This window comes from Salvelinus fontinalis, chromosome 26 (genome assembly GCF_029448725.1).
Source record: "Salvelinus fontinalis isolate EN_2023a chromosome 26, ASM2944872v1, whole genome shotgun sequence".
Classification (NCBI taxonomy): Eukaryota; Metazoa; Chordata; class Actinopteri; order Salmoniformes; family Salmonidae; genus Salvelinus; species Salvelinus fontinalis.
In genome coordinates this window covers 5153740-5181239 of record NC_074690.1, presented here as the reverse complement: position 1 = coordinate 5181239, position 27500 = coordinate 5153740, and the positions used below count along the sequence as shown (strand labels likewise).

At 41.9% G+C, this 27500-nt stretch overlaps 1 protein-coding gene across 2 annotated transcripts in view; it reads right to left on the bottom strand.

Annotated features, from left to right (window-relative positions):
• Positions 1-6972: 6972 nt before the first annotated feature.
• Positions 6973-27500, bottom strand: part of LOC129823576 (ZZ-type zinc finger-containing protein 3-like) — an 84629-nt gene continuing 64101 nt past the window's right edge. For both annotated transcript variants that reach the window (XM_055882415.1, XM_055882416.1), the window contains 4 exons: positions 24068-24217; positions 13931-14065; positions 9048-9139; positions 6973-7977 (listed from right to left, as the gene is read on the bottom strand). In XM_055882415.1, coding sequence (XP_055738390.1) covers positions 7833-7977; positions 9048-9139; positions 13931-14065; positions 24068-24217 — 522 coding nt within the window. In that variant the 3' untranslated portion in view covers positions 6973-7832. The remainder of the gene's footprint in view (positions 7978-9047; positions 9140-13930; positions 14066-24067; positions 24218-27500) is intronic.

Below are 27500 nucleotides of genomic sequence, written 5' to 3'. Positions count from 1 at the left end.
GCCTTGTTGTCCCTGAGGCATGGAGAGAGAGTTCTCTGCCCACTTAGCCTTGTTGTCCCTGAGGCATAGAGAGAGAGTTCTCTGCCCACTTAGCCTTGTTGTCCCTGAGGCATAGAGAGAGTTCTCTGCCCACTTAGCCTTGTTGTCCCTGAGGCATAGAGAGAGAGTTCTCTGCCCACTTAGCCTTGTTGTCCCTGAGGCATAGAGAGAGAGAGTTCTCTGCCCACTTAGCCTTGTTGTCCCTGAGGCATGTGAAGAGAGTTCTCTGCCCCCTTAGCCTTGTTGTCCCTGAGGCATAGAGAGAGAGTTCTCTGCCCACTTAGCCTTGTTGTCCCTGAGGCATAGAGAGAGAGTTCTCTGCCCACTTAGCCTTGTTGTCCCTGAGGCATAGAGAGAGAGTTCTCTGCCCACTTAGCCTTGTTGTCCCTGAGGCATAGAGAGAGAGTTCTCTGCCCACTTAGCCTTGTTGTCCCTGAGGCATGGAGAGAGAGTTCTCTGCCCACTTAGCCTTGTTGTCCCTGAGGCATGGAGAGAGAGTTCTCTGCCCACTTAGCCTTGTTGTCCCTGAGGCATAGAGAGAGAGAGTTCTCTGCCCACTTAGCCTTGTTCTCCCTGAGGCATGGAGAGAGAGTTCTCTGCCCACTTAGCCTTGTTGTCCCTGAGGCATAGAGAGAGAGAGTTCTCTGCCCACTTAGCCTTGTTGTCCCTGAGGCATAGAGAGAGAGTTCTCTGCCCACTTAGCCTTGTTGTCCCTGAGGCATGGGGAGAGAGTTCTCTGCCCACTTAGCCTTGTTGTCCCTGAGGCATAGAGAGAGAGTTCTCTGCCCACTTAGCCTTGTTGTCCCTGAGGCATAGAGAGAGAGTTCTCTGCCCACTTAGCCTTGTTGTCCCTGAGGCATGGAGAGAGAGTTCTCTGCCCACTTAGCCTTGTTGTCCCTGAGGCATGGAGAGAGAGTTCTCTGCCCACTTAGCCTTGTTGTCCCTGAGGCATGGAGAGAGAGTTCTCTGCCCACTTAGCCTTGTTGTCCCTGAGGCATAGAGAGAGAGTTCTCTGCCCACTTAGCCTTGTTGTCCCTGAGGCATAGAGAGAGAGAGTTCTCTGCCCACTTAGCCTTGTTGTCCCTGAGGCATAGAGAGAGAGAGTTCTCTGCCCACTTAGCTGGAAAGCAAATGTCAGATGTCTAGTGGGCAGAGGTGTGTTTGTCTGTGTGTGTGCACTGTGCGTGCATGCATGCCAATGTGTGTGTGTGTGTCCTGAGCGTGGATTCATGCCAATGTGTGTGTGTGTGTACTGAGCGTGGATTCATGCCAATGTGTGTGTGCGTGTGATGCTCTCACGTATAGTAGGCATTCTATTGTAGCATGCACGGATTACACATCAAGCGTATTGCCTTTTACGTATATACAGTACCAGTCAAAAGTTTGGACACACCTACTCATTCAAGGGTTTTTCTTTATTTTTACTATTTTCTACGTTGTAGAATAATAGTGAAGACATCAAAACTATGAAATAACACATATGGAATCATGTAGTGACCAAAAAAGTGTTAAACAAATCAAAATATATTTTATATTTGAGCTTCTTAAAAGTTGCCACACTTTGCCTTGATGACAGCTTTGCACACTCTTGGCATTCTCTCAACCAGCTTCATGAGGTAGTCACCTGGAATGCATTTCAATTAACAGGTGTGTGTTGTTAAAAGTTCATTTGTAGAATTTCTTTCCTTCTTAATGTGTTTGAGCCAATCAGTTGTGTTGTGACAAGGTAGGGGTGATATACAGAAGATAGTCCTATTTGGTAAAAGACCAAGTCCATATTAGGGCAAGAACAGCTCAAATAAGCAAAGAGAAACGACAGTCCAGCATTACTTTAAGACATGAAGGTCAGTCAATGAGGAAAATTTCAAGAACTTTGAAAGTTTCTTCAAGTGCAGTTGCAAAAACCGTCAAGCGCTATGATGAAACTGGCTCATGAGGACCGCCACAGGAAAGGAAGACCCAGAGTTACCTCTGCTGCAGAGGATAAGTTCATTAGAGTTAACTAGAGACAGCATGAATCAGGCCTTCATGGTCGAATTACAGCAAAGAAACCACTACTAAAGGACACCAATAAGAAGAGACTTGCTTTGGCCAAGAAACAAGAGCAATGGACATTAGACCGATAGAAATCTGTCCTTTGGTCTGATGAGTAAATGTGAGATTTTTGCTTCCAACCGCTGTGTCTTTGTGAGACGCAGAGTAGGTGAACGGATGATCTCTGCATGTGTGTTCCCACCGTGAAGCATGGAGGAGGTGTGATGGTGCTTTGTTGGCGACACTGTCTGTGATTTATTTAGAATTCAAGGCACACTTAACCAGCATGTCTACCACAGCATTCTGCAGCGATACGCCATCCTTTGTTTTTCAACAGGAAAATGGCCCAATTGAGATGGTTTGGGATGAGTCGGGCCGCAGAGTTGGTCACGGGTGCACCTCAGCCACGCTCAAGGTCCTAAATGATATCATAACCGCCATCGATAAAAGGACAGTACTGCGCAGCTGTCTTCATCGACCTGGGCAAGGCTTTCAAATCTGTCAATCATCGTATTCTTATCGGCAGACTCAACAGCCTTGGTTTCTCAAATGATTGCCTCGCCTGGTTCACCAACTACTTCTCAGACAGCGTTCAGTGTGTCAAATCGGAGGGCCTGTTGTCCGGACCTCTGGCAGTCTCTATGGGGGTGCCACAGGGTTCAATTCTCGGGCCATCTCTTTTCTCTGTATACATCAATGATGTTGCTCTTGCTGCTTCTCTGATCCATCTCTACGCAGACGACACCATTCTGTATACTTCTGGCCCCTTTTTGGACACTGTGTTAATTAACCTCCAAATGAGTTTCAATGCCATACAACACTCCTTCCGTGGCCTCCAACTGCACTTAAATGCAAGTAAAACTAAATGCATGCTCTTCAAACGATCGCTGCCCACATCCTCCCGCCCGACTAGCATCACCACTCTGGACGGTTCTGACTTAGAATATGTGGACAACTACATATACCTAGGTGTCTGGTTAGACTGTAAACTCTCCTTCCAGAATCACATTAAGCATCTCCAATCCAAAATTAAATCTAGAATTGGCTTCCTATATCGCAACAAAGCCTCCTTCACTCACGCTGCCAAACATACCCTCGTAAAACTGACTATCCTACCGATCCTTGACTTCGGAGATGTCATTTACTAAATAGCCTCCAACACTCTACTCAACAAATTGGATGCAGTCTATCACAGTGCCATCCGTTTTGTCACCAAAGCCCCATATACTACCCACCACTGCGACCTGTATGCTCTCGTTGGCTGGCCCTCGCTTCATATTCGTCACCAAACCCACTGCCTCCAGGTCATCTATAAGTCTTTGCTAGGTAAAGCTCTGCCTTCTCTCAGCTCACTAGTCACCATAGCAGCACCCACCCATAGCACGTGCTCCAGCAGGTATATTTCACTGGTCATCCCTAAAGCCAACACCTGCTTTGGCCGCCTTTACTTCCAGTTCTCTGCTGCCAATGTCTGGAATGTCTGGAAAATTTACTGAAGTTGGAGACTTATATCTCCCTCACTAACTTCAAGCATCGGCTGTCAGAGCAGCTTACCGATCGTTGCAGCTGTACACAGCCCATCTGTAAATAGCCCATCCAACCAACCTCATCCCCATATTTTATTTTTCCTGCTCTTTGCACACCAGTATTTCTACTTGCACATCCTCATCTGCACATCTATCACTCCAGTGTTAATTGCTAAATTGTATTTATTTCGCCACTATGGCCTATTTATTGCCTTACCTCCTTACTTCATTTGCACACACTGTATACATATTTTCTATTGTGTTATTGACTGTACATTTGTTTATCCCATGTGTAACTCTGTGTTGTTGTTTTTGTCACAATGCTTTGCTTTATCTTGGCCAGGTCGCAGTTTTAAATGAGAACTTGTTCTCAACTGTCCTACCTGGTTAAATAAAGGTGATATAAAAATAAAAAAATAAGTGAAGGAAAAGCAGCCAACAAGTGCTCAGCATATGTGGGAACTCCTTCAAGACTGTTGGAAAAGCATTCCAGGTGAAGCTGTATGAGAGAACGGTGGCTCCTTTGAAGAATCTGGCGCAGAGCTCTAAGGCACTGCATCTCAGTGATAGAGGCTTCACTACATACCCTGGTGCGATCCCGGGCTGTATCAGAACCCGGCCGTGATCGGGAGTCCCATAGGGCGGCGCACAATTGTCTCAGCATCATTCGGGTTAGGGGAGGGGATTTGGCCGTGGTTGTAAATAAGAATTTGTTTTTAACTGACTTGCCTACTTAAATAAAAGGATAAATATATTTGTTTAACACTTTTATGGTTATTACATGTTTCCATATGTGTTATTTAAGTCTTCATTATAATTCTACAATGTGGAAAATAATAAAAAGTAAAGGAAAACCCTTGAATTAGTAGGTGTGTCCAAACTTTTGAAGCGTACTGAATATATAAATATATATAACAAAAAACTAATAACAGACTATTGCATTTTATTCTATATAGCTGGTTGCAGGCTTCTTGTCATAAGAGACAATGTCACAGCTCTAAGCGCTTGTTGAGTCAATACTTAACGTTTAATAAAGGCAGTTCCTTTGCTAAACCTGGACTCCTGACTTATTTGTGCAGAATTTGGAATATTCTACAGATGATATACACTCACTGGCCAGTTTATTAGGTACACCATCCCATTGTGTACACTCACTGGCCCGTTTATTAGGTACACCATCCCATTGTATACACTCACTGGCCAGTTTATTAGGTACACCATCCCATTGTATACACTCACTGACCAGTTTATTAGGTACACCATCCCATGGTGTACACTCACTGGCCAGTTTATTAGGTACACCATCCTATTGTATACACTCACTGGCCCGTTTATTAGGTACACCATCCCATTGTATACACTCACTGGCCAGTTTATTAGGTACACCATCCCATTGTATACACTCACTGGCCGGTTTATTAGGTACACCACCCCCACTGTGTTCCATCTACTCTACTTGAACAAATATGGTGGATGCCATGGCACTATAAATCATGCCTCAGAGATGGTAGTAGATAAGATGCCAATGGCACTATAAATCATGCCTCAGAGATGGTAGTAGATAAGATGCCATGGCACTATAAATCATGCCTCAGAGATGGTAGTAGATAAGATGCCAATGGCACTATAAATCATGCCTCAGAGATGGTAGTAGATAAGATGCCAATGGCACTATAAATCATGCCTCAGAGATGGTAGTAGATAAGATGCCATGGCACTATAAATCATGCCTCAGAGATGGTAGTAGATAAGATGCCAATGGCACTATAAATCATGCCTCAGAGATGGTAGTAGATAAGATGCCATGGCACTATAAATCATGCCTCAGAGATGGTAGTAGATAAGATGCCATGGCACTATAAATCATGCCTCGGAGATGGTAGTAGATAAGATGCCATGGCACTATAAATCATGCCTCAGAGATGGTAGTAGATAAGATGCCATGACACTATAAATCATGCCTCAGAGATGGTAGTAGAGAAGATGCTTTGCTAAAACAAAATGTATCTTTTATAAATAACTCCAAAATATATAAATATTGTCCTATGTGGCCCCGACATGCCCACCAGTCAAAGCCAATACAACAGCGCCCCCTGGTGGCTAACACCGTCTTTACTGAGTAATCTGTTTGTTTTGTAGAATAATAGTGGTTTTATATTTCATATTTGACGTGTGAATCTTTAACTCAGGGCTAATTTGTAAGAGACCGTGACCTTAACATAATTACTTGTCTAATAATGGTAAACAAATGTCAACTCGGGAATAAAGATTCTCTGATATATAGAATCAATTAATAAATCCAACATTTCTTTGTTTTGTCACAAACGACTCTGCCTACTTCTAATATATTATCATTTACTATCAATATATAGTAATATCAATATATTATTATATATTATCATTTACTGAGGCGACCATAACAAAACCAAAGAATGCTGCAGGATTCTCCAGGAGTAAAAATTATATTTTCACATTTTTATTTCCACTGATCTCCTCTAACAGTTTAACATGATTTAAGAACATACCGTTCGTTATACACAGATATTGAAGCATAGAGGGAGGGGGGACGACAAAAAAACTAAATCCATACAAAATGGTGTCTACTCATGAAGCACAACCAAATCTACAGTCATGTCTAGATGGGATACAGCTTGTCAAATTGAAGTACAAAGTCATTTAACTTAATTCTCCCTGCCTGCTACGAAAACTACATTTTGATAAAAGCTGTATCCCTTCTAGACACTAGGGGTTCTCCTTCGTTCCTACCTCCTCCCCTACCGGGTGTACGTTTTGGGTTTCTGCCCGAGCGCTACACAGCCGATTCAAATAACCAACTCATCATCATCAAACTTTGATGATTTGGGAAGAGAGTAGGAAGAGGAGAGAAGGGAGGAGAGCAGGAGAAGGAGGAGAGGAGAGCAGGGGAAGAGGAGGGAGGAGAGGAGAGAAGGGAGGAGGAGAGGAGGGAGGAGGAGAGGAGAGAAGGGAGGAGGAGAGGAGGGAGGAGGAGAGAAGAGAAGGGAGGAGGAGAGGAGAGAAGGGAGGAGAGCAGGAGAAGGAGGAGAGGAGAGCAGGGGAAGAGGAGGGAGGAGAGGAGAGAAGGGAGGAGGAGAGGAGGGAGGAGGAGAGGAGAGAAGGGAGGAGGAGAGGAGGGAGGAGGAGAGAAGAGGGAGGAGGAGAGGAGAGAAGGGAGGAGGAGAGGAGAGAAGGGAGGAGGAGAGAAGAGGGAGGAGGAGAGGGAGGAGCCTCTTCTGTATCGGCACTCAGGAATGTCGGGGTGCCTTTTTCAGTTTTTTAAAATTCTATTTTAAATAGTGTTTTTTATACTTCCATTATGTTCCTTTGTTTGGTCGTTATGGTAACCCCCCCCCCCCCCCCCCCCACCACAGCCTGCAGTCAGAGACCCCATGCCTGCCTTCCTGATGGGCTAGTGGGATGAGGTGAGCAGGGTAGCTGGACTGAGAGCTGTCTAGGTTCTCCAGGTCTGGAGCCATTCACAGTGTGGCCTGCCGGTTGTAGGCTTCTGTAGGCTGAGCTCAGCCTGGGGCTGGCTGGCTGAGGCTAAGTGGAGTGTAGCTGAAACTGTGGCCCCAGGGCTGGACCAGGAGGCTAGGGGTCTGTAGCTGTGGCCCCAGTGCTGGACCAGGAGGCTAGGAGTCTGTAGCTGTGGCCCCAGGGCTGGACCAGGAGGCTAGGAGTCTGTAGCTGTGGCCCCAGGGCTAGACCAGAATGCTAGGGGTCTGTAGCTGTGGCCCCAGGGCTGGACCAGGAGGCTAGGAGTCTGTAGCTGTGGCCCCAGGGCTGGACCAGGAGGCTAGGAGTCTGTAGCTATGGCCCAGGTGCTGGACCAGGAGGCTAGGAGTCTGTCGCTGTGGCCCCAGGGCTGGACCAGGAGGCTAGGAGTCTGTAGCTATGGCCCAGGTGCTGGACCAGGAGGCTAGGGGTCTGTAGCTGTGGCCCCAGGGCTGGACCAGGAGGCTAGGAGTCTGTAGCTGTGGCCCCAGGGCTGGACCAGGAGGCTAGGAGTCTGTAGCTGTGGCCCCAGGGCTGGACCAGGAGGCTAGGAGTCTGTAGCTGTGGCCCCAGGGCTGGACCAGGAGGCTAGGTGTCTGTAGCTGTGGCCCCAGGGCTGGACCAGGAGGCTAGGGGTCTGTAGCTGTGGCCCCAGGTGCTGGACCAGGAGGCTAGGAGTCTGTCGCTGTGGCCCCAGGGCTGAGATTAGGGGCCACGCTGTCATCTGTTAGCAGGGTAGTAGTTGGGGTCCAGGTAGTTATATCCAGGGGTCTGAGCCAGGCAGTAGTCTCTGTCTAGGAAGGTCTCATGGTGATGGACAGGCTCCAGATGGTGGCTGGGCGCGTGGCTCTCTGTCTTGTACAGGCTGGAGGAGGTAAACACCGGGTAAACACCGGGTAAACACCGGGTAAACACCGGGGAAACACAGGTTAATAGATTGTGGCAAAAAGGATTCCACATACACTTTATACAGTTGTGGCCAAATATATTGACACCATTGTACTTCTCTTAAATAATTCACTATTTCTTCAACTGTAAGTCGGTCACAACACCTTGCTAGAGGTTTTTAGACATTGCAGAACCCCATTTTATTTTTGTTAACTCTATTTTTAATAAATTAAAATGGTAAACTTCAGACAAAATGGCACGGACAAATGTAGCGTCACCGCAGAGCTAGTACTTGGTCAAGGGAACTGCAGACAAATTATTAGTGTAGCAATGAGCTTGCTGTACTTTTTTTCTGGTAATTTGTCCCTCAGCAGCAAACAGCTCTGATTCGTCCAACGTTCCCTCCACCAACTGCTGTTGTCTGACTTGTCATAAATAATGAATGTGATTCAGATCAGGACTCTTCGCTGGCCACACCAGAACAGTTCAGCGACTCTTCTTAATCATTCTCTGTTCAACCCCAGTGTCCAAAAACGGTGTCTCTGTTTGAAGGTTGTGGGTCTTCCAGTAGGACGACACCCTCAAACACAAACTCAGCAAAAAAATAAACAGCCCTTTTTCAGGACCCTGTCTTTCAAAGATAATTCGTAAAAATCAAAATAATTGTTTTGATTTTGACCCCCCCCCCACCCTTTGGGAAAGTATTGTCAGGCTGGAGGAACAAGGTTCAGACGTGTCAATTACGACAACTGGAAACAAAAGGGGGTTTTGTTTGCACATGCATCAATGAACTAACTCAAAATTTGAAAATAAACTCTTCCTGCATCTTAGCGGTATTTTTACTGGTTTAAACTGGTATTATTGTACTGAACAGCGCCCAGCCAATACATTGACACACGCATCGATGAAACTGAAATTGTCTACTGCACCTGGAACACAACTATTAAGGTGCAGGCAGGGTATATAAATGGAGTTAAACCTTCCTGTTGAAGTCCATTTAAATCCATTAGCCTGATGAACAGAGCCCCGAGCCAGGACAGGACTCACCAGTCGGAGCAGAAGTCCACGGCGTTGTCTGAGGGACAGTCCTGACAATGCCAACGCAACCCCTGGATAGGCTGCATGCCACACACGTCACACTGCAGAGAGAAACATTAGCTAGTCTCAGATGATTTACAAAAATACTTACGTCAAACCACATTACACTAAGGAGAGAGAGTTAGCTAGCTACTACACACATTACACTAAGGAGAGTTAGCTAGCTACCACACACATTACACTAAGGAGAGTTAGCTAGCTACCACACACATTACACTAAGGAGAGTTAGCTAGCTACCACACACATTACACTAAGGAGAGAGTGTTAGCTAGCTACCACACACATTACACTAAGGAGAGTTAGCTAGCTACCACACACATTACACTAAGGAGAGAGAGTTAGCTAGCTACCACACACATTACACTAAGGAGAGTTAGCTAGCTACCACACACATTACACTGAGGAGAGTTAGCTAGCTACCACACACATTACACTAAGGAGAGAGTGTTAGCTAGCTACCACACACATTACACTAAGGAGAGAGAGTTAGCTAGCTACCACACACATTACACTAAGGAGAGTTAGCTAGCTACCACACACATTACACTAAGGAGAGAGTTAGCTAGCTACCACACACATTACACTAAGGAGAGAGAGTTAGCTAGCTACCACACACATTACACTAAGGAGAGAGAGTTAGCTAGCTACCACACACATTACACTAAGGAGAGAGAGTTAGCTAGCTACCACACACATTACACTAAGGAGAGTTAGCTAGCTACCACACACATTACACTAAGGAGAGAGAGTTAGCTAGCTACCACACACATTACACTAAGGAGAGAGAGTTAGCTAGCTACCACACACATTACACTAAGGAGAGAGAGTTAGCTAGCTACCACACACATTACACTAAGGAGAGAGAGTTAGCTAGCTACCATACACATTACAATAAGGAGAGTTAGCTAGCTACCACACACATTACACTAAGGAGAGAGTGTTAGCTAGCTACCACACACATTACACTAAGGAGAGAGAGTTAGCTAGCTACCACACACATTACACTAAGGAGAGTTAGCTAGCTACCACACACATTACACTAAGGAGAGAGAGTTAGCTAGCTACCACACACATTACACTAAGGGGAGTTAACTAGCTACCACACACATTACACTAAGGAGAGAGAGTTAGCTAGCTACCACACACATTACACTAAGGAGAGAGAGTTAGCTAGCTACCACACACATTACACTAAGGAGAGAGAGTTAGCTAGCTACCACACACATTACACTAAGGAGAGTTAGCTAGCTACCACACACATTACACTAAGGAGAGAGAGTTAGCTAGCTACTACACACATTACACTAAGGAGAGAGAGTTAGCTAGCTACCACACACATTACACTAAGGAGAGAGTTAGCTAGCTACCACACACATTACACTAAGGAGAGTTAGCTAGCTACCACACACATTACACTAAGGAGAGAGAGTTAGCTAGCTACCACACACATTACACTAAGGAGAGTTAGCTAGCTACCACACACATTACACTAAGGAGAGAGAGTTAGCTAGCTACTACACACATTACACTAAGGAGAGAGAGTTAGCTAGCTACCACACACATTACACTAAGGAGAGAGTTAGCTAGCTACCACACACATTACACTAAGGAGAGTTAGCTAGCTACCACACACATTACACTAAGGAGAGAGAGTTAGCTAGCTACCACACACATTACACTAAGGAGAGAGAGTTAGCTAGCTACTACACACATTACACTAAGGAGAGAGAGTTAGCTAGCTACCACACACATTACACTAAGGAGAGTTAGCTAGCTACCACACACATTACACTAAGGAGAGAGAGTTAGCTAGCTACCACACACATTACACTAAGGAGAGTTAGCTAGCTACCACACACATTACACTAAGGAGAGTTAACTAGCTACCACACACATTACACTAAGGAGAGAGAGTTAGCTAGCTACCACACACATTACACTAAGGAGAGTTAGCTAGCTACCACACACATTACACTGAGGAGAGTTAGCTAGCTACCACACACATTACACTAAGGAGAGAGCGTTAGCTAGTGTAAGAAATTGTAATAGAGACTGGAAACTAGTAATAACTACATTTCAACATAAGCCATATTTTATACAAAATACACATACTCCTCATTTCTCTTGGACATATGCTGGACTCATTAAGACACCAACTATAGACACACATAATTCCCCTCCCCCATGACAACCACAGAATACACCCAACACATGCTTGGAGCTCAGGACAAAGAACTGTCTCAGGAACCAATGGAACGTTGACACCAGGCCTGTTCAGGACTACCCAAGACCCAGATCGACCAATCGGAAGGCCAGACTTCCAGATCAACCCACTTTGCTTGTTGTCTATATAAAACTGTACAACTGCTTAAACTACCTCTTTTCCGGACGGTTCCATAAGAATCAGACAGAAAGAGCCTTGCTGCAAGATTTTACGATGGCTTTACATGTGATTAAACGGCCTTATTATAAAATTATCCACCTCGTCCTATTGTCTCCTCTTGTTCTCCTGTCAACAGTAAACGTTTTATCAACACTAGCTACCACACACATTACACTAAGGAGAGAGTTAGCTAGCTACCATACACATTACACTAAGGAGAGAGAGTTAGCTAGCTACCACACACATTACACTAAGAAGAGAGTTAGCTAGCTACCACACACATTACACTAAGGAGAGAGAGTTAGCTAGCTACCACACACATTACACTAAGGAGAGTTAGCTAGCTAGCTACCACACACATTACACTAAGGAGAGAGAGTTAGCTAGCTACCACACACATTACACTAAGGAGAGTTAGCTAGTTAGCTACCACACACATTACACTAAGGAGAGAGAGTTAGCTAGCTACCACACACATTACAATAAGAAGAGAGAGAGTTAGCTAGCTATCACACACATTACACTAAGGAGAGAGAGTTAGCTAGCTACCACACACATTACAATAAGAAGAGAGAGAGTTAGCTAGCTATCACACACATTACACTAAGGAGAGAGAGTTAGCTAGCTACCACACACATTACACTAAGGAGAGTTAGCTAGCTACCACACACATTACACTAAGGAGAGAGAGTTAGCTAGCTACCACACACATTACACTAAGGAGAGAGAGTTAGCTAGCTACCACACACATTACACTAAGGAGAGAGAGTTAGCTAGCTACCATACAGATTACACTAAGGAGAGTTAGCTAGCTACCACACACATTACACTAAGGAGAGTTAGCTAGCTACCACACACATTACACTAAGGAGAGTTAGCTAGCTACCACACACATTACACTAAGGAGAGTTAGCTAGCTACCACACACATTACACTAAGGAGAGAGAGTTAGCTAGCTACCACACACATTACACTAAGGAGAGAGAGTTAGCTAGCTACCACACACATTACACTAAGGAGAGAGAGTTAGCTAGCTACCACACACATTACACTAAGGAGAGTTAGCTAGCTACCACACACATTACACTAAGGAGAGTTAGCTAGCTACCATACAGATTACACTAAGGAAAGAGAGTTAGCTAGCTACCACACACATTACACTGAGGAGAGTTAGCTAGTTACCACACACATTACACTAAGGAGAGTTAGCTAGCTACCACACACATTACACTAAGGAGAGAGTTAGCTAGCTACCACACACATTACACTAAGGAGAGTTAGCTAGCTACCACACACATTACACTAAGGAGAGAGTTAGCTAGCTACCACACACATTACACTAAGGAGAGTTAGCTAGCTACCATACAGTGTGGTATCACATGGTGATGTGTGTACCTAGTATCCACGGTGATGTGTGTACCTTATATCCATGGTGCAGGGCCAATGGTGGTGTGTGTACCTTGTATCCATGGTGATGTGTGTACCTAGTATCCATGGTGATGTGTGTACCTTGTATCCATGGTGATGTCTGTACCTAGTATCCACGGTGATGTGTGTACCTTGTATCCATGGTGCAGGGCCAATGGTGGTGTGTGTACCTTGTATCCATGGTGATGTGTGTACCTTGTATCCATGGTGATGTGTGTACCTTGTATCCATGGTGATGTGTGTACCTAGTATTCACGGTGATGTGTGTACCTTGTATCCATGATGATGTGTGTACCTTATATCCATGGTGATGTGTGTACCTTATATCCATGGTGATGTGTGTACCTTATATCCATGGTGATGTGTGTACCTTGTATCCACGGTGATGTGTGTACCTAGTATCCACGGTGATGTGTGTACCTTGTATCCACGGTGATGTGTGTACCTTGTATCCACGGTGATGTGTGTACCTTGTATCCATGGTGATGTGTGTACCTTGTATCCACGGTGATATGTGTACCTTGTATCCACGGTGATGTGTGTACCTTGTATCCATGGTGGTGAGTGTGCCTTGTATCCACGGTGATGTGTGTACCTTGTATCCATGGTGATGTGTGTACCTTGTATCCATGGTGATGTGTGTACCTTGTATCCATGGTGATGTGTGTACCTTGTATCCATGGTGATGTGTGTACCTCGTATCCATGGTGATGTGTGTACCTCGTATCCATGGTGATGTGTGTACCTTGCATCCATGGTGGTGTGTGTACCGTGTATCCATGGTGATGTGTGTACCTTGTATCCATGGTGATGTGTGTACCTTGTATCCACGGTGATGTGTGTACCTTGTCTCCACGGTGATGTGTGTACCTTGTATCCACGGTGATGTGTGTACCTTGTATCCACGGTGATGTGTGTACCTTGTATCCACGGTGATGTGTGTACCTTGTATCCACGGTGATGTGTGTACCTTGTATCCACAGTGATGTGTGTACCTTGTATCCACGGTGATGTGTGTACCTTGTATCCATGGTGCAGGGCCATGCTACTCTCAGCCTGGATCTCCTGCAGTTTGTGTTTCTTCATCCTCTTCAGCTCCAGAAGCTCCTTGTACTCCGGCAGGTGTCTCAACTCCACAGGTACACCCTCCTCATCCTGGAGAAACACACACACACACACACACACACACACACACACACACACACACACACACACACACACACACACACACACACACACACACACACGCACACACAGAGAAACACACACACACACACACACACACACACACACACACACACACACACACACACACACACACACACACACACACACACAAAAGTATCACAGACTAACATGTATAGTGAGGTTTGTAAGACCCTGTGTTATAGACAGTGTGTTATATAGACTGTTATAGACAGTGTGTTATACAGACTGATTTAGACAGTGTGTCATATAGACTGATTCAGACAGGGTGTTATACAGACTGATTTAGACAGTGTGTTATATAGACTGATTCAGACAGTGTGTTGTACAGACTGATTTAGTGCGTTATATAGACTGATTTAGACAGTGTGTCATATAGACTGATTTAGACAGTGTGTTATATAGACTGATTTAGTGTGTTTTACAGACTGATTTAGACAGTGTGTTATATAGACTGATATAGACAGTGTGTTACAGACTGATTTAGACAGTGTGTTATATAGACTGATTCAGACAGTGTGTTGTACAGACTGATTTAGTGCGTTATATAGACTGATTTAGACAGTGTGTTTTACAGACTGATTTAGACAGTGTGTTATATAGACTGATTCAGACAGTGTGTCATATAGACTGATTTAGTGTGTTATACAGACTGATTTAGTGTGTTATACAGACTGATTTAGACAGTGTGTTATATAGACTGATTTAGTGTGTTATACAGACTGATTTAGACAGTGTGTCATATAGACTGATTTAGTGTGTTATATAGACTGATTCAGACCGTGTGTCATATAGACTGATTTAGTGTGTTATACAGACTGATTTAGACAGTGTGTTATATAGACTGATTTAGTGTGTTATACAGACTGATTTAGACAGTGCGTTATATAGACTGATTTAGACAGTGCGTTATATAGACTGATTTAGACAGTGTGTTATACAGACTGATTCAGACAGTGTGTTATATAGACTGATTCAGACAGTGTGTTATACAGACTGATTTAGACAGTGTGTTATATAGACTGATTTAGACAGTGTGTTATATAGACTGATTTAGTGTGTTATATAGACTGATTCAGACAGTGTGTCATATAGACTGATTTAGTGTGTTATACAGACTGATTTAGTGTGTTATACAGACTGATTTAGACAGTGTGTTATATAGACTGATTTAGTGTGTTATACAGACTGATTTAGACAGTGTGTCATATAGACTGATTTAGTGTGTTATATAGACTGATTCAGACCGTGTGTCATATAGACTGATTTAGTGTGTTATACAGACTGATTTAGACAGTGTGTTATATAGACTGATTTAGTGTGTTATACAGAATGATTTAGACAGTGCGTTATATAGACTGATTTAGACAGTGCGTTATATAGACTGATTTAGACAGTGTGTTATACAGACTGATTCAGACAGTGTGTTATATAGACTGATTCAGACAGTGTGTTATACAGACTGATTTAGACAGTGTGTTATATAGACTGATTTAGACAGTGTGTTATATAGACTGATTTAGTGTGTTATATAGACTGATTCAGACAGTGTGTTATATAGACTGATTTAGTGTGTCATATAGACTGATTTAGACAGTGTGTTATATAGACTGATTTAGACAGTGTGTTATACAGACTGATTCAGACAGTGTGTCATATAGACTGATTTAGTGTGTTATATAGACTGATTCAGACCGTGTGTCATATAGACTGATTTAGTGTGTTATACAGACTGATTTAGTGTGTTATACAGACTGATTTAGACAGTGTGTTACAGACTGATTTAGACAGTGTGTTATATAGACTGATTTAGTGTGTTATACAGACTGATTCAGACCGTGTGTCATATAGACTGATTTAGTGTGTTATATAGACTGATTTAGACAGTGTGTTATATAGACTGATTCAGACAGGGTGTTATATAGACTGATTTAGACAGTGTGTTATATAGACTGATTTAGACAGTGTGTTATATAGACTGATTTAGACAGTGTGTTATATAGACTGATTTAGACAGTGTGTTATATAGACTGATTCAGACAGTGTGTTGTATAGACTGATTTAGTGCGTTATATAGACTGATTTAGACAGTGTGTTATATAGACTGATTCAGACAGTGTGTTATATAGACTGATTTAGTGTGTTATATAGACTGATTTAGACAGTGTGTAATACAGACTGATTCAGACCGTGTGTCATATAGACTGATTTAGTGTGTTATATAGACTGATTCAGACAGTGTGTTATATAGACTGATTTAGACAGGGTGTTATATAGACTGATATAGACAGTGTGTTATATAGACTGATTTAGACAGTGTGTTATATAGACTGATTTAGACAGTGTATTATATAGACTGATTCAGACAGTGTGTTGTACAGACTGATTTAGTGCGTTATATAGACTGATTTAGACAGTGTGTTATATAGACTGATTCAGACAGTGTGTCATATAGACTGATTTAGTGTGTTATATAGACTGATTCAGACCGTGTGTCATATAGACTGATTTAGTGTGTTATACAGACTGATTTAGTGTGTTATACAGACTGATTTAGACAGTGTGTTACAGACTGATTTAGACAGTGTGTTATATAGACTGATTTAGTGTGTTATACAGACTGATTCAGACCGTGTGTCATATAGACTGATTTAGTGTGTTATATAGACTGATTTAGACAGTGTGTTATATAGACTGATTCAGACAGGGTGTTATATAGACTGATTTAGACAGTGTGTTATATAGACTGATTTAGACAGTGTGTTATATAGACTGATTTAGACAGTGTGTTATATAGACTGATTTAGACAGTGTGTTATATAGACTGATTCAGACAGTGTGTTGTATAGACTGATTTAGTGCGTTATATAGACTGATTTAGACAGTGTGTTATATAGACTGATTCAGACAGTGTGTTATATAGACTGATTTAGTGTGTTATATAGACTGATTTAGACAGTGTGTAATACAGACTGATTCAGACCGTGTGTCATATAGACTGATTTAGTGTGTTATATAGACTGATTCAGACAGTGTGTTATATAGACTGATTTAGACAGGGTGTTATATAGACTGATATAGACAGTGTGTTATATAGACTGATTTAGACAGTGTGTTATATAGACTGATTTAGACAGTGTATTATATAGACTGATTCAGACAGTGTGTTGTACAGACTGATTTAGTGCGTTATATAGACTGATTTAGACAGTGTGTTATATAGACTGATTTAGACAGTGTGTTATACAGACTGATTTAGACAGGGTGTTATATAGACTGATTTAGTGTGTTATATAGACTGATTTAGACAGTGTGTTATACAGACTGATTTAGACAGTGTGTTATATAGACTGATTTAGACAGTGTGTTATATAGACTGATGTAGACAGTGTGTTATATAGACTGATTTAGACAGTGTGTTATATAGACTGATTTAGACAGTGTGTTATATAGACTGATTTAGACAGTGTGTTATATAGACTGATTTAGACAGTGTGTTATATAGACTGATTTAGACAGACAGTGTGTTATATAGACTGATTTAGACAGTGTGTTATACAGACTGATTTAGACAGTGTGTTATATAGACTGATTTAGACAGTGTGTTATACAGACTGATTTAGACAGTGTGTTATATAGACTGATTTAGACAGTGTGTTATATAGACTGATTTAGACAGTGTGTCATATAGACTGATTTAGACAGTGTGTTATACAGACTGATTTAGACAGTGTGTTATATAGACTGATTTAGACAGTGTGTTATATAGACTGATTTAGACAGTGTGTCATATAGACTGATTTAGTGTGTTATATAGACTGATTTAGACCATGTGTTATATAGACTGATTCAGACCGTGTGTTATATAGACTGATTTAGTGTGTTATATAGACTGATTTAGACAGTGTGTTATATAGACTGATGTAGACAGTGTGTTATACAGACTAATTTAGACAGTGTGTTATATAGACTGATGTAGACAGTGTGTTATATAGACTGATTTAGACAGTGTGTTATATAGACTGATTTAGACAGTGTGTTATATAGACTGATGTAGACAGTGTGTTATATAGACTGATTTAGACAGTGTGTTATACAGACTAATTTAGACAGTGTGTTATATAGACTGATGTAGACAGTGTGTTATATAGACTGATTTAGACAGTGTGTTATATAGACTGATTTAGACAGTGTGTTATATAGACTGATGTAGACAGTGTGTTATATAGACTGATTTAGACAGTGTGTTATATAGACTGATTTAGACAGTGTGTTATACAGACTGATTTAGACAGTGTGTTATATAGACTGATGTAGACAGTGTGTTATACAGACTGATGTAGACAGTGTGTTATACAGACTGATTTAGACAGTGTGTTATATAGACTGATTTAGACAGTGTGTTATATAGACTGATTTAGACAGACAGTGTGTTATATAGACTGATGTAGACAGTGTGTTATACAGACTGATTTAGACAGTGTGTTATATAGACTGATTTAGACAGTGTGTTATATAGACTGATTTAGACAGTGTGTTATATAGACTGATTCAGACAGTGTGTTGTACAGACTGATTTAGTGCGTTATATAGACTGATTTAGACAGTGTGTTATATAGACTGATTCAGACAGTGTGTTATATAGACTGATTTAGTGTGTTATATAGACTGATTTAGACAGTGTGTAATACAGACTGATTCAGACCGTGTGTCATATAGACTGATTTAGTGTGTTATATAGACTGATTCAGACAGTGTGTTATATAGACTGATTTAGACAGTGTGTTATATAGACTGATTTAGACAGGGTGTTATATAGACTGATTTAGTGTGTTATATAGACTGATTTAGACAGTGTGTTATACAGACTGATTTAGACAGTGTGTTATATAGACTGATTTAGACAGTGTGTTATATAGACTGATGTAGACAGTGTGTTATATAGACTGATTTAGACAGTGTGTTATACAGACTGATTTAGACAGTGTGTTATATAGACTGATTTAGACAGTGTGTTATACAGACTGATTTAGACAGTGTGTTATATAGACTGATTTAGACAGTGTGTTATATAGACTGATTTAGACAGTGTGTTATATAGACTGATTTAGACAGTGTGTTATACAGACTGATTTAGTGTGTTATATAGACTGATTTAGACCATGTGTTATATAGACTGATTCAGACCGTGTGTTATATAGACTGATTTAGTGTGTTATATAGACTGATTTAGACAGTGTGTTATATAGACTGATGTAGACAGTGTGTTATACAGACTAATTTAGACAGTGTGTTATATAGACTGATGTAGACAGTGTGTTATATAGACTGATTTAGACAGTGTGTTATATAGACTGATTTAGTGTGTTATACAGACTGATTTAGACAGTGTGTTATATAGACTGATTTAGACAGACAGTGTGTTATACAGACTGATTTAGACAGTGTGTTATATAGACTGATTTAGACAGTGTGTTATACAGACTGATTTAGACAGTGTGTTATACAGACTGATTTAGACAGTGTGTTATACAGACTGATTTAGACAGTGTGTTATATAGACTAATTTAGACAGTGTGTTATACATACTGATTTAGACAGTGTGTTATATAGACTGATGTAGACAGTGTGTTATACAGACTGATTTAGACAGTGTGTTATATAGACTGATTTAGACAGTGTGTTATATAGACTGATGTAGACAGTGTGTTATACAGACTGATGTAGACAGTGTGTTATACAGACTGATTTAGACAGTGTGTTATATAGACTGATGTAGACAGTGTGTTATACAGACTGATTTAGACAGTGTGTTATATAGACTGATGTAGACAGTGTGTTATACAGACTGATGTAGACAGTGTGTTATACAGACTGATTTAGACAGTGTGTTATATAGACTGATTTAGACAGTGTGTTATATAGACTGAGTTAGACAGTGTGTTATATAGACTGATTTAGACAGTGTGTTATATAGACTGATTTAGACAGACAGTGTGTTATATAGATTAGTTTAGACAGTGTGTTATATAGACTGATTCAGACAGTGTGTTATATAGACTGATGTAGACAGTGTGTTATATAGAATGATTTAGACAGTGTGTTATACAGACTGATTTAGACAGTGTGTTATATAGACTAATTTAGACAGTGTGTTATACAGACTGATTTAGACAGTGTGTTATATAGACTGATGTAGACAGTGTGTTATACAGACTGATTTAGACAGTGTGTTATATAGACTGATTCAGACAGTGCGTTATATAGACTAATTTAGACAGTGTGTTATACAGACTGATTTAGACAGTGTGTTATATAGACTGATGTAGACAGTGTGTTATACAGACTGATGTAGACAGTGTGTTATACAGACTGATTTAGACAGTGTGTTATATAGACTGATTTAGACAGTGTGTTATATAGACTGATTTAGACAGACAGTGTGTTATATAGACTGATGTAGACAGTGTGTTATACAGACTGATTTAGACAGTGTGTTATATAGACTGATTTAGACAGTGTGTTATATAGACTGATTTAGACAGTGTGTTATATAGACTGATTCAGACAGTGTGTTGTACAGACTGATTTAGTGCGTTATATAGACTGATTTAGACAGTGTGTTATATAGACTGATTCAGACAGTGTGTTATATAGACTGATTTAGTGTGTTATATAGACTGATTTAGACAGTGTGTAATACAGACTGATTCAGACCGTGTGTCATATAGACTGATTTAGTGTGTTATATAGACTGATTCAGACAGTGTGTTATATAGACTGATTTAGACAGTGTGTTATATAGACTGATTTAGACAGGGTGTTATATAGACTGATTTAGTGTGTTATATAGACTGATTTAGACAGTGTGTTATACAGACTCATTTAGACAGTGTGTTATATAGACTGATTTAGACAGTGTGTTATATAGACTGATGTAGACAGTGTGTTATATAGACTGATTTAGACAGTGTGTTATACAGACTGATTTAGACAGTGTGTTATATAGACTGATTTAGACAGTGTGTTATACAGACTGATTTAGACAGTGTGTTATATAGACTGATTTAGACAGTGTGTTATATAGACTGATTCAGACAGGGTGTTATATAGACTGATTCAGACAGGGTGTTATATAGACTGATTTAGACAGTGTGTCATATAGACTGATTTAGACAGTGTGTTATACAGACTGATTTAGACAGTGTGTTATATAGACTGATTTAGACAGTGTGTTATATAGACTGATTTAGACAGTGTGTTATACAGACTGATTTAGTGTGTTATATAGACTGATTTAGACCATGTGTTATATAGACTGATTCAGACCGTGTGTTATATAGACTGATTTAGTGTGTTATATAGACTGATTTAGACAGTGTGTTATATAGACTGATGTAGACAGTGTGTTATACAGACTAATTTAGACAGTGTGTTATATAGACTGATGTAGACAGTGTGTTATATAGACTGATTTAGACAGTGTGTTATATAGACTGATTTAGTGTGTTATACAGACTGATTTAGACAGTGTGTTATATAGACTGATTTAGACAGACAGTGTGTTATACAGACTGATTTAGACAGTGTGTTATATAGACTGATTTAGACAGTGTGTTATACAGACTGATTTAGACAGTGTGTTATACAGACTGATTTAGACAGTGTGTTATACAGACTGATTTAGACAGTGTGTTATATAGACTGATGTAGACAGTGTGTTATACAGACTAATTTAGACAGTGTGTTATATAGACTGATGTAGACAGTGTGTTATATAGACTGATTTAGACAGTGTGTTATATAGACTGATTTAGTGTGTTATACAGACTGATTTAGACAGTGTGTTATATAGACTAATTTAGACAGTGTGTTATACATACTGATTTAGACAGTGTGTTATATAGACTGATGTAGACAGTGTGTTATACAGACTGATTTAGACAGTGTGTTATATAGACTGATGTAGACAGTGTGTTATACAGACTGATTTAGACAGTGTGTTATATAGACTGGTGTAGACAGTGTGTTATATAGACTGATTTAGACAGTGTGTTATATAGACTGATGTAGACAGTGTGTTATACAGACTGATTTAGACAGTGTGTTATATAGACTGGTGTAGACAGTGTGTTATACAGACTGATTTAGACAGTGTGTTATATAGACTGATGTAGACAGTGTGTTATACAGACTGATGTAGACAGTGTGTTATACAGACTGATTTAGACAGTGTGTTATATAGACTGATTTAGACAGTGTGTTATATAGACTGATTTAGACAGTGTGTTATATAGACTGATATAGTGTGTCATTTAGACTGATTTAGTGTGTTATATAGACTGATTTAGGACTAGTCAAGGACGAAGGGGGGCATTACTTTAAAAAATGGCAGAGTAATAAAACAATGAAATTCATGAGCAGTCAAAATGATTAACGGTTCCAGTGTTAACCCTGCTTCACTGAATGACGGGGTGTACATCTGAGTTTGCTGCTGACGCACTTTGACAGCACATGTCTCTGTATGTGTGTCTCTCAGCAGGGGACAGCGACTAGTCGTTTCTTAAAGGTTGCACACATCAGAGAGAGAGAGAGAGGGGGAGAGGGAAATGTCAGTACTAGCATCTAGAGAGGGAGGGAGGGAGCGAGACAGACGAGAGGGAGAAAGAGAGAGAGGGGGAGAGGGAAATGTCAGTACTAGCATCTAGAGAGGGAGGGAGGGAGCGAGACAGACGAGAGGGAGAGAGAGAGAGAGGGGGAGAGGGAAATGTCAGTACTAGCATCTAGAGAGGGAGGGAGGGAGCGAGACAGACGAGAGGGAGAGAGAGAGAGAGGGGGAGAGGGAAATGTCAGTACTAGCATCTAGAGAGGGAGGGAGGGAGCGAGACAGACGAGAGGGAGAGAGAGAGAGGGGGAGAGGGAAATGTCAGTACTAGCATCTAGAGAGGGAGGGAGGGAGCGAGACAGACGAGAGGGAGAGAGAGAGGAAGGGAGGGAAATGTCAGTACTAGCATCTAGAGAGGGAGGGAGGGAGCGAGACAGACGAGAGGGAGAGAGAGGGAGGGAGGGACAGATGAGAGGGAGAGAGAGAGGGAGGGAGGGAAATGTCAGTACTAGCATATTGAGAGGGAGGGAGGGAGCGAGAAAGAGAGAGAGTGACAGATGAGAGGGAGCGAGAGAGAGACAGATGAGAGGGAGGGAGGGAGAGAGACAGATGAGAGGGAGCGAGAGAGAGACAGATGAGAGGGAGGGAGGGAGAGAGACAGATGAGAGGGAGGGAGGGAGAGAGACATGAGAGGGAGCGAGAGAGAGACAGATGAGAGGGAGGGAGGGAGAGAGACAGATGAGAGGGAGGGAGGGAGGGAGACAGATGAGAGGGAGCGAGAGAGAGACAGATGAGAGGGAGGGAGGGAGAGAGACAGATGAGAGGGAGCGAGAGTGAGAAAGAGAGAGAGGGAGGGAGAGAGACAGATGAGAGGGAGAGAGAGTGAGAAAGAGAGGGAGGGAGGGAGCGTGGTCAGTGTGTGGTACCGTGTGGTCAGTGTGTGGTACCGTGTGGTCAGTGTGTGGTACCGTGTGGTCAGTGTGTGGTACCGTGTGGTCAGTGTGTGGTACCGTGTGGTCAGTGTGTGGTACCGTGTGGTCAGTGTGTGGTACCGTGTGGTCAGTGTGTGGTACCGTGTGGTCAGTGTGTGGTACCGTGTGGTCAGTGTGTCGTACCGTGTGGTCAGTGTGTCGTACCGTGTGGTCAGTGTGTCGTACCGTGTGGTCAGTGTGTGGTACCGTGTGGTCAGTGTGTGGTACCGTGTGGTCAGTGTGTCGTATCGTCTGGTCAGTGTGTCGTATCGTCTGGTCAGTGTGTGGTATCGTCTGGTCAGTGTGTGGTACCGTGTGGTCAGTGTGTCGTATCGTCTGGTCAGTGTGTGGTACCGTGTGGTCAGCGTGTCGTACCGTGTCGTCTCCATCGGGGTCCTGCAGGGCGCTATAGTAGGCCGCTCTCTCATCCTCTTCATCCATGTAGACAGGAGGCTCATATGACGTCAGGAAGGTAGACGGTCGGTACAGGTGCTTGTTCAGGTGGTGCTGCCTCTTATTGGACACCTACAGACAATATTATCAACAACACGAGCCGTAGGTCATTATCAACAACATCATTACCTATTTACCAGCCTGTTCAACCTCTCTTTCGTATCGTCTGAGATTCCCAAAGATTGGAAAGCCGCCGCGATCATCCCCCTCTTCAAAGGGGGAGACTCTCTAGACCCAAACTGCTACAGACCTTTATCTATCCTACCCTGCCCTTCTAAGGTCTTCGAAAGCCAAGTTAACAAACAGATTACCGACTAGAGGTTGACCGATTAATCGGAATCGCCGATTAATTAGGGCCGATTTCAAGTTTTCATAACAATCGGAAATCGGTAATTTTGGACGCCGATTTTGCCGATAAAATTTTTTTCTTTATACACCTTTATTTAACTAGGCAAGTCAGTTAAGAACACATTCTTATTTTCAATGATGGCCTAGGAACGGTGGGTTAACTGCCTTGTTCAGGGGCAGAACGACAGATTTTTACCTTGTCTGCTCAGGGATTCAATCTTGCAAACTTACAGTTAACTAGTCCAACGCTCTAACCACCTGCCCCACGAGGAGCCCGCCTGCTACGCGAATGCAGTAAGAAGCCAAGGTAAGTTGCTAGCTAGCATTAAACTTAACTTATAAAAAACAATCAATCATAATCACTAGTTAACTACACATGGTTGATGATATAACTAGTTTATCTAGCGTGTCCTGCGTTGCATATAATCGATGCGGTGCGCATTCGCGGAAAAGGACTGTCGTTGCTCCAACGCGTACCTAACCATAAACATCAATGCCTTTCTTAAAATCAATACACAGAAGTATATATTTTTAAACCTGCATATTTAGCTAAAAGAAATCCAGGTTAGCAGGCAATATTAACCAGGTGAAATTGTGTCATTTCTCTTGCGTTCATTGCACGCAGAGTCAGGGTATATGCAACAGTTTGGGCTGCCTGGCTCTTTGCGAACTAATTTGCCAGAATTTTACGTAATTATGACATAAGATTGAAGGTTGTGCAATGTAACAGGAATATTTAGACTCATGGATGCCACCCGTTAGATCAAATACGGAACGGTTCCGTATTTCACTGAAAGAACAAACGTTTTGTTTTCGAGATGATAGTTTCCGGATTCTACCATATTAATGACCTAAGGCTCGTACTTCTGTGTGTTATGTGGATTCTACCATATTAATGACCTAAGGCTCGTATTTCTGTGTGTTATGTGGATTCTACCATATTAATGACCTAAGGCTCGTACTTCTGTGTGTTATGTGGATTCTACCATATTAATGACCTAAGGCTCGTATTTCTGTGTGTTATGTGGATTCTACCATATTAATGACCTAAGGCTCGTATTTCTGTGTGTTATGTGGATTCTACCATATTAATGACCTAAGGCTCGTATTTCTGTGTGTTATGTGGATTCTACCATATTAATGACCTAAGGCTCGTACTTCTGTGTGTTATGTGGATTCGACCATATTAAAGACCTACGGCTCGTATTTCTGTGTGTTATTATGTTATAATTAAGTCTATGATTTGATAGAGCAGTCTGACTGAGCGATGGTGGGCACCAGCAGGCTCATAAGCATTCATTCAAACAGCACTTTCGTGCGTTTTGCCAGCAGCTCTGCTGTTTATGACTTCAAGCCTATCAACTCCCGAGATTAGGCTGGTGTAACCGATGTGAAATGGCTAGCTAGTTAGCGGGGTGCGCGCTAATAGCGTTTCAAACGTCACTCGCTCTGAGACTTAGAGTAGTTGTTCCCCTTGCTCTGCATGGGTAACGCTGCTTCGAGGGTGGCTGTTGTCGATGTGTTCCTGGTTCGAGCCCAGGTAGCGGCGAGGAGAGGGATGGAAGCTATACTGTTACACTGGCAATACTAAAGTCCCTATAAGAACATCAAATAGTCAAAGGTTAATGAAATACAAATGGTATAGAGGGAAATAGTCCTATAATTCCTATAATAACTACAACCTAAAACTTCTTACCTGGGAATATTGAAGACTCATGTTAAAAGGAACCACCAGCTTTCATATGTTCTCATGTTCTGAGCAAGGAACTTAAACGTTAGCTTTCTTACATAGCACATATTGCACTTTTACTTTCTTCTCCAACACTTTGTTTTTGCATTATTTAAACCAAATTGAACATGTTTCATTATTTATTTGAGGCTAAATTGATTTTATTGATGTATTATATTAAGTTAAAATAGGTGTTCATTCAGTATTGTTGTAATTGTCATTATTACAAATAAAATAAAAAAATTAAATCGGCCGATTAATCGGTAGCGGCTTTTTTGTCCTCCAATAATCGGTATTGGTATTGAAAAATCTTAATCGGTCGACCGTTATTACCGACCATTTCGAATCCCACCGTACCGTCTCCACTATGCAATCTGGTTTCCGAGCTGGTCATGGGTGCACCTCAGCCACGCTCAAGGTCCTAAATTATATCATAACCGCCATCGATAAGAGGCAATACTGTGCAGCTGTATTCATCGACCTGGCCAAGGCTTTCGACTCTGTCAATCACCACATCCTCATCAGCAGACTCAATAGCCTTGGTTTCTCAAATGATTGCCTCGCCTGGTTCACCAACTACTTCTCTGATAGAGTTCAGTGTGTCAAATCGGAGGGCCTGTTGTCTGGACCTCTGGCAGTCTCTATGGGGGTGCCACATGGTTCAATTCTCGGGCCGACCCTTTTCTCTGTATCTATCAATGATGTCGCTCTTGCTGATGGTGATTCTCTGATCCACCTCTATGCACACGACACCATTCTGTATACATCTGGCCCTTCTTTGGACACTGTGTTAACTAACCTCCAAATGAGTTTCAATGCCATACAACTCTCCTTCCGTGGCCTCCAACTGCACTTAAATGCAAGTAAAACTAAATGCATGCTCTTCAAACGATCGCTGCCCACACCTGCCCGCCCGTCTAGCATCACTACTCTGGACGGTTCTGACTTAGAATATGTGGACAACTACAAATACCTAGGTGTCTGGTTAGACTGTAAACTCTCCTTCCAGACTCACATTAAGCATCTCCAATCGAAAATTAAATCTAGAATCGGCTTCCTATATCGCAACAAAGCCTCCTTCACTCACGCTGCCAAACATACCCTCGTAAAACTGACTATCCTACCGATCCTTGACTTCGGTGATGTCATTTACAAAATAGCCTACAACACTCTACTCAGCAACTTGGATGCAGTCTGTCACAGTGCCATCCGTTTTGTCACCAAAGCCCCATATACTACCCACCACTGCAACCTGTACACTCTCGTTGGCTGGCCCTC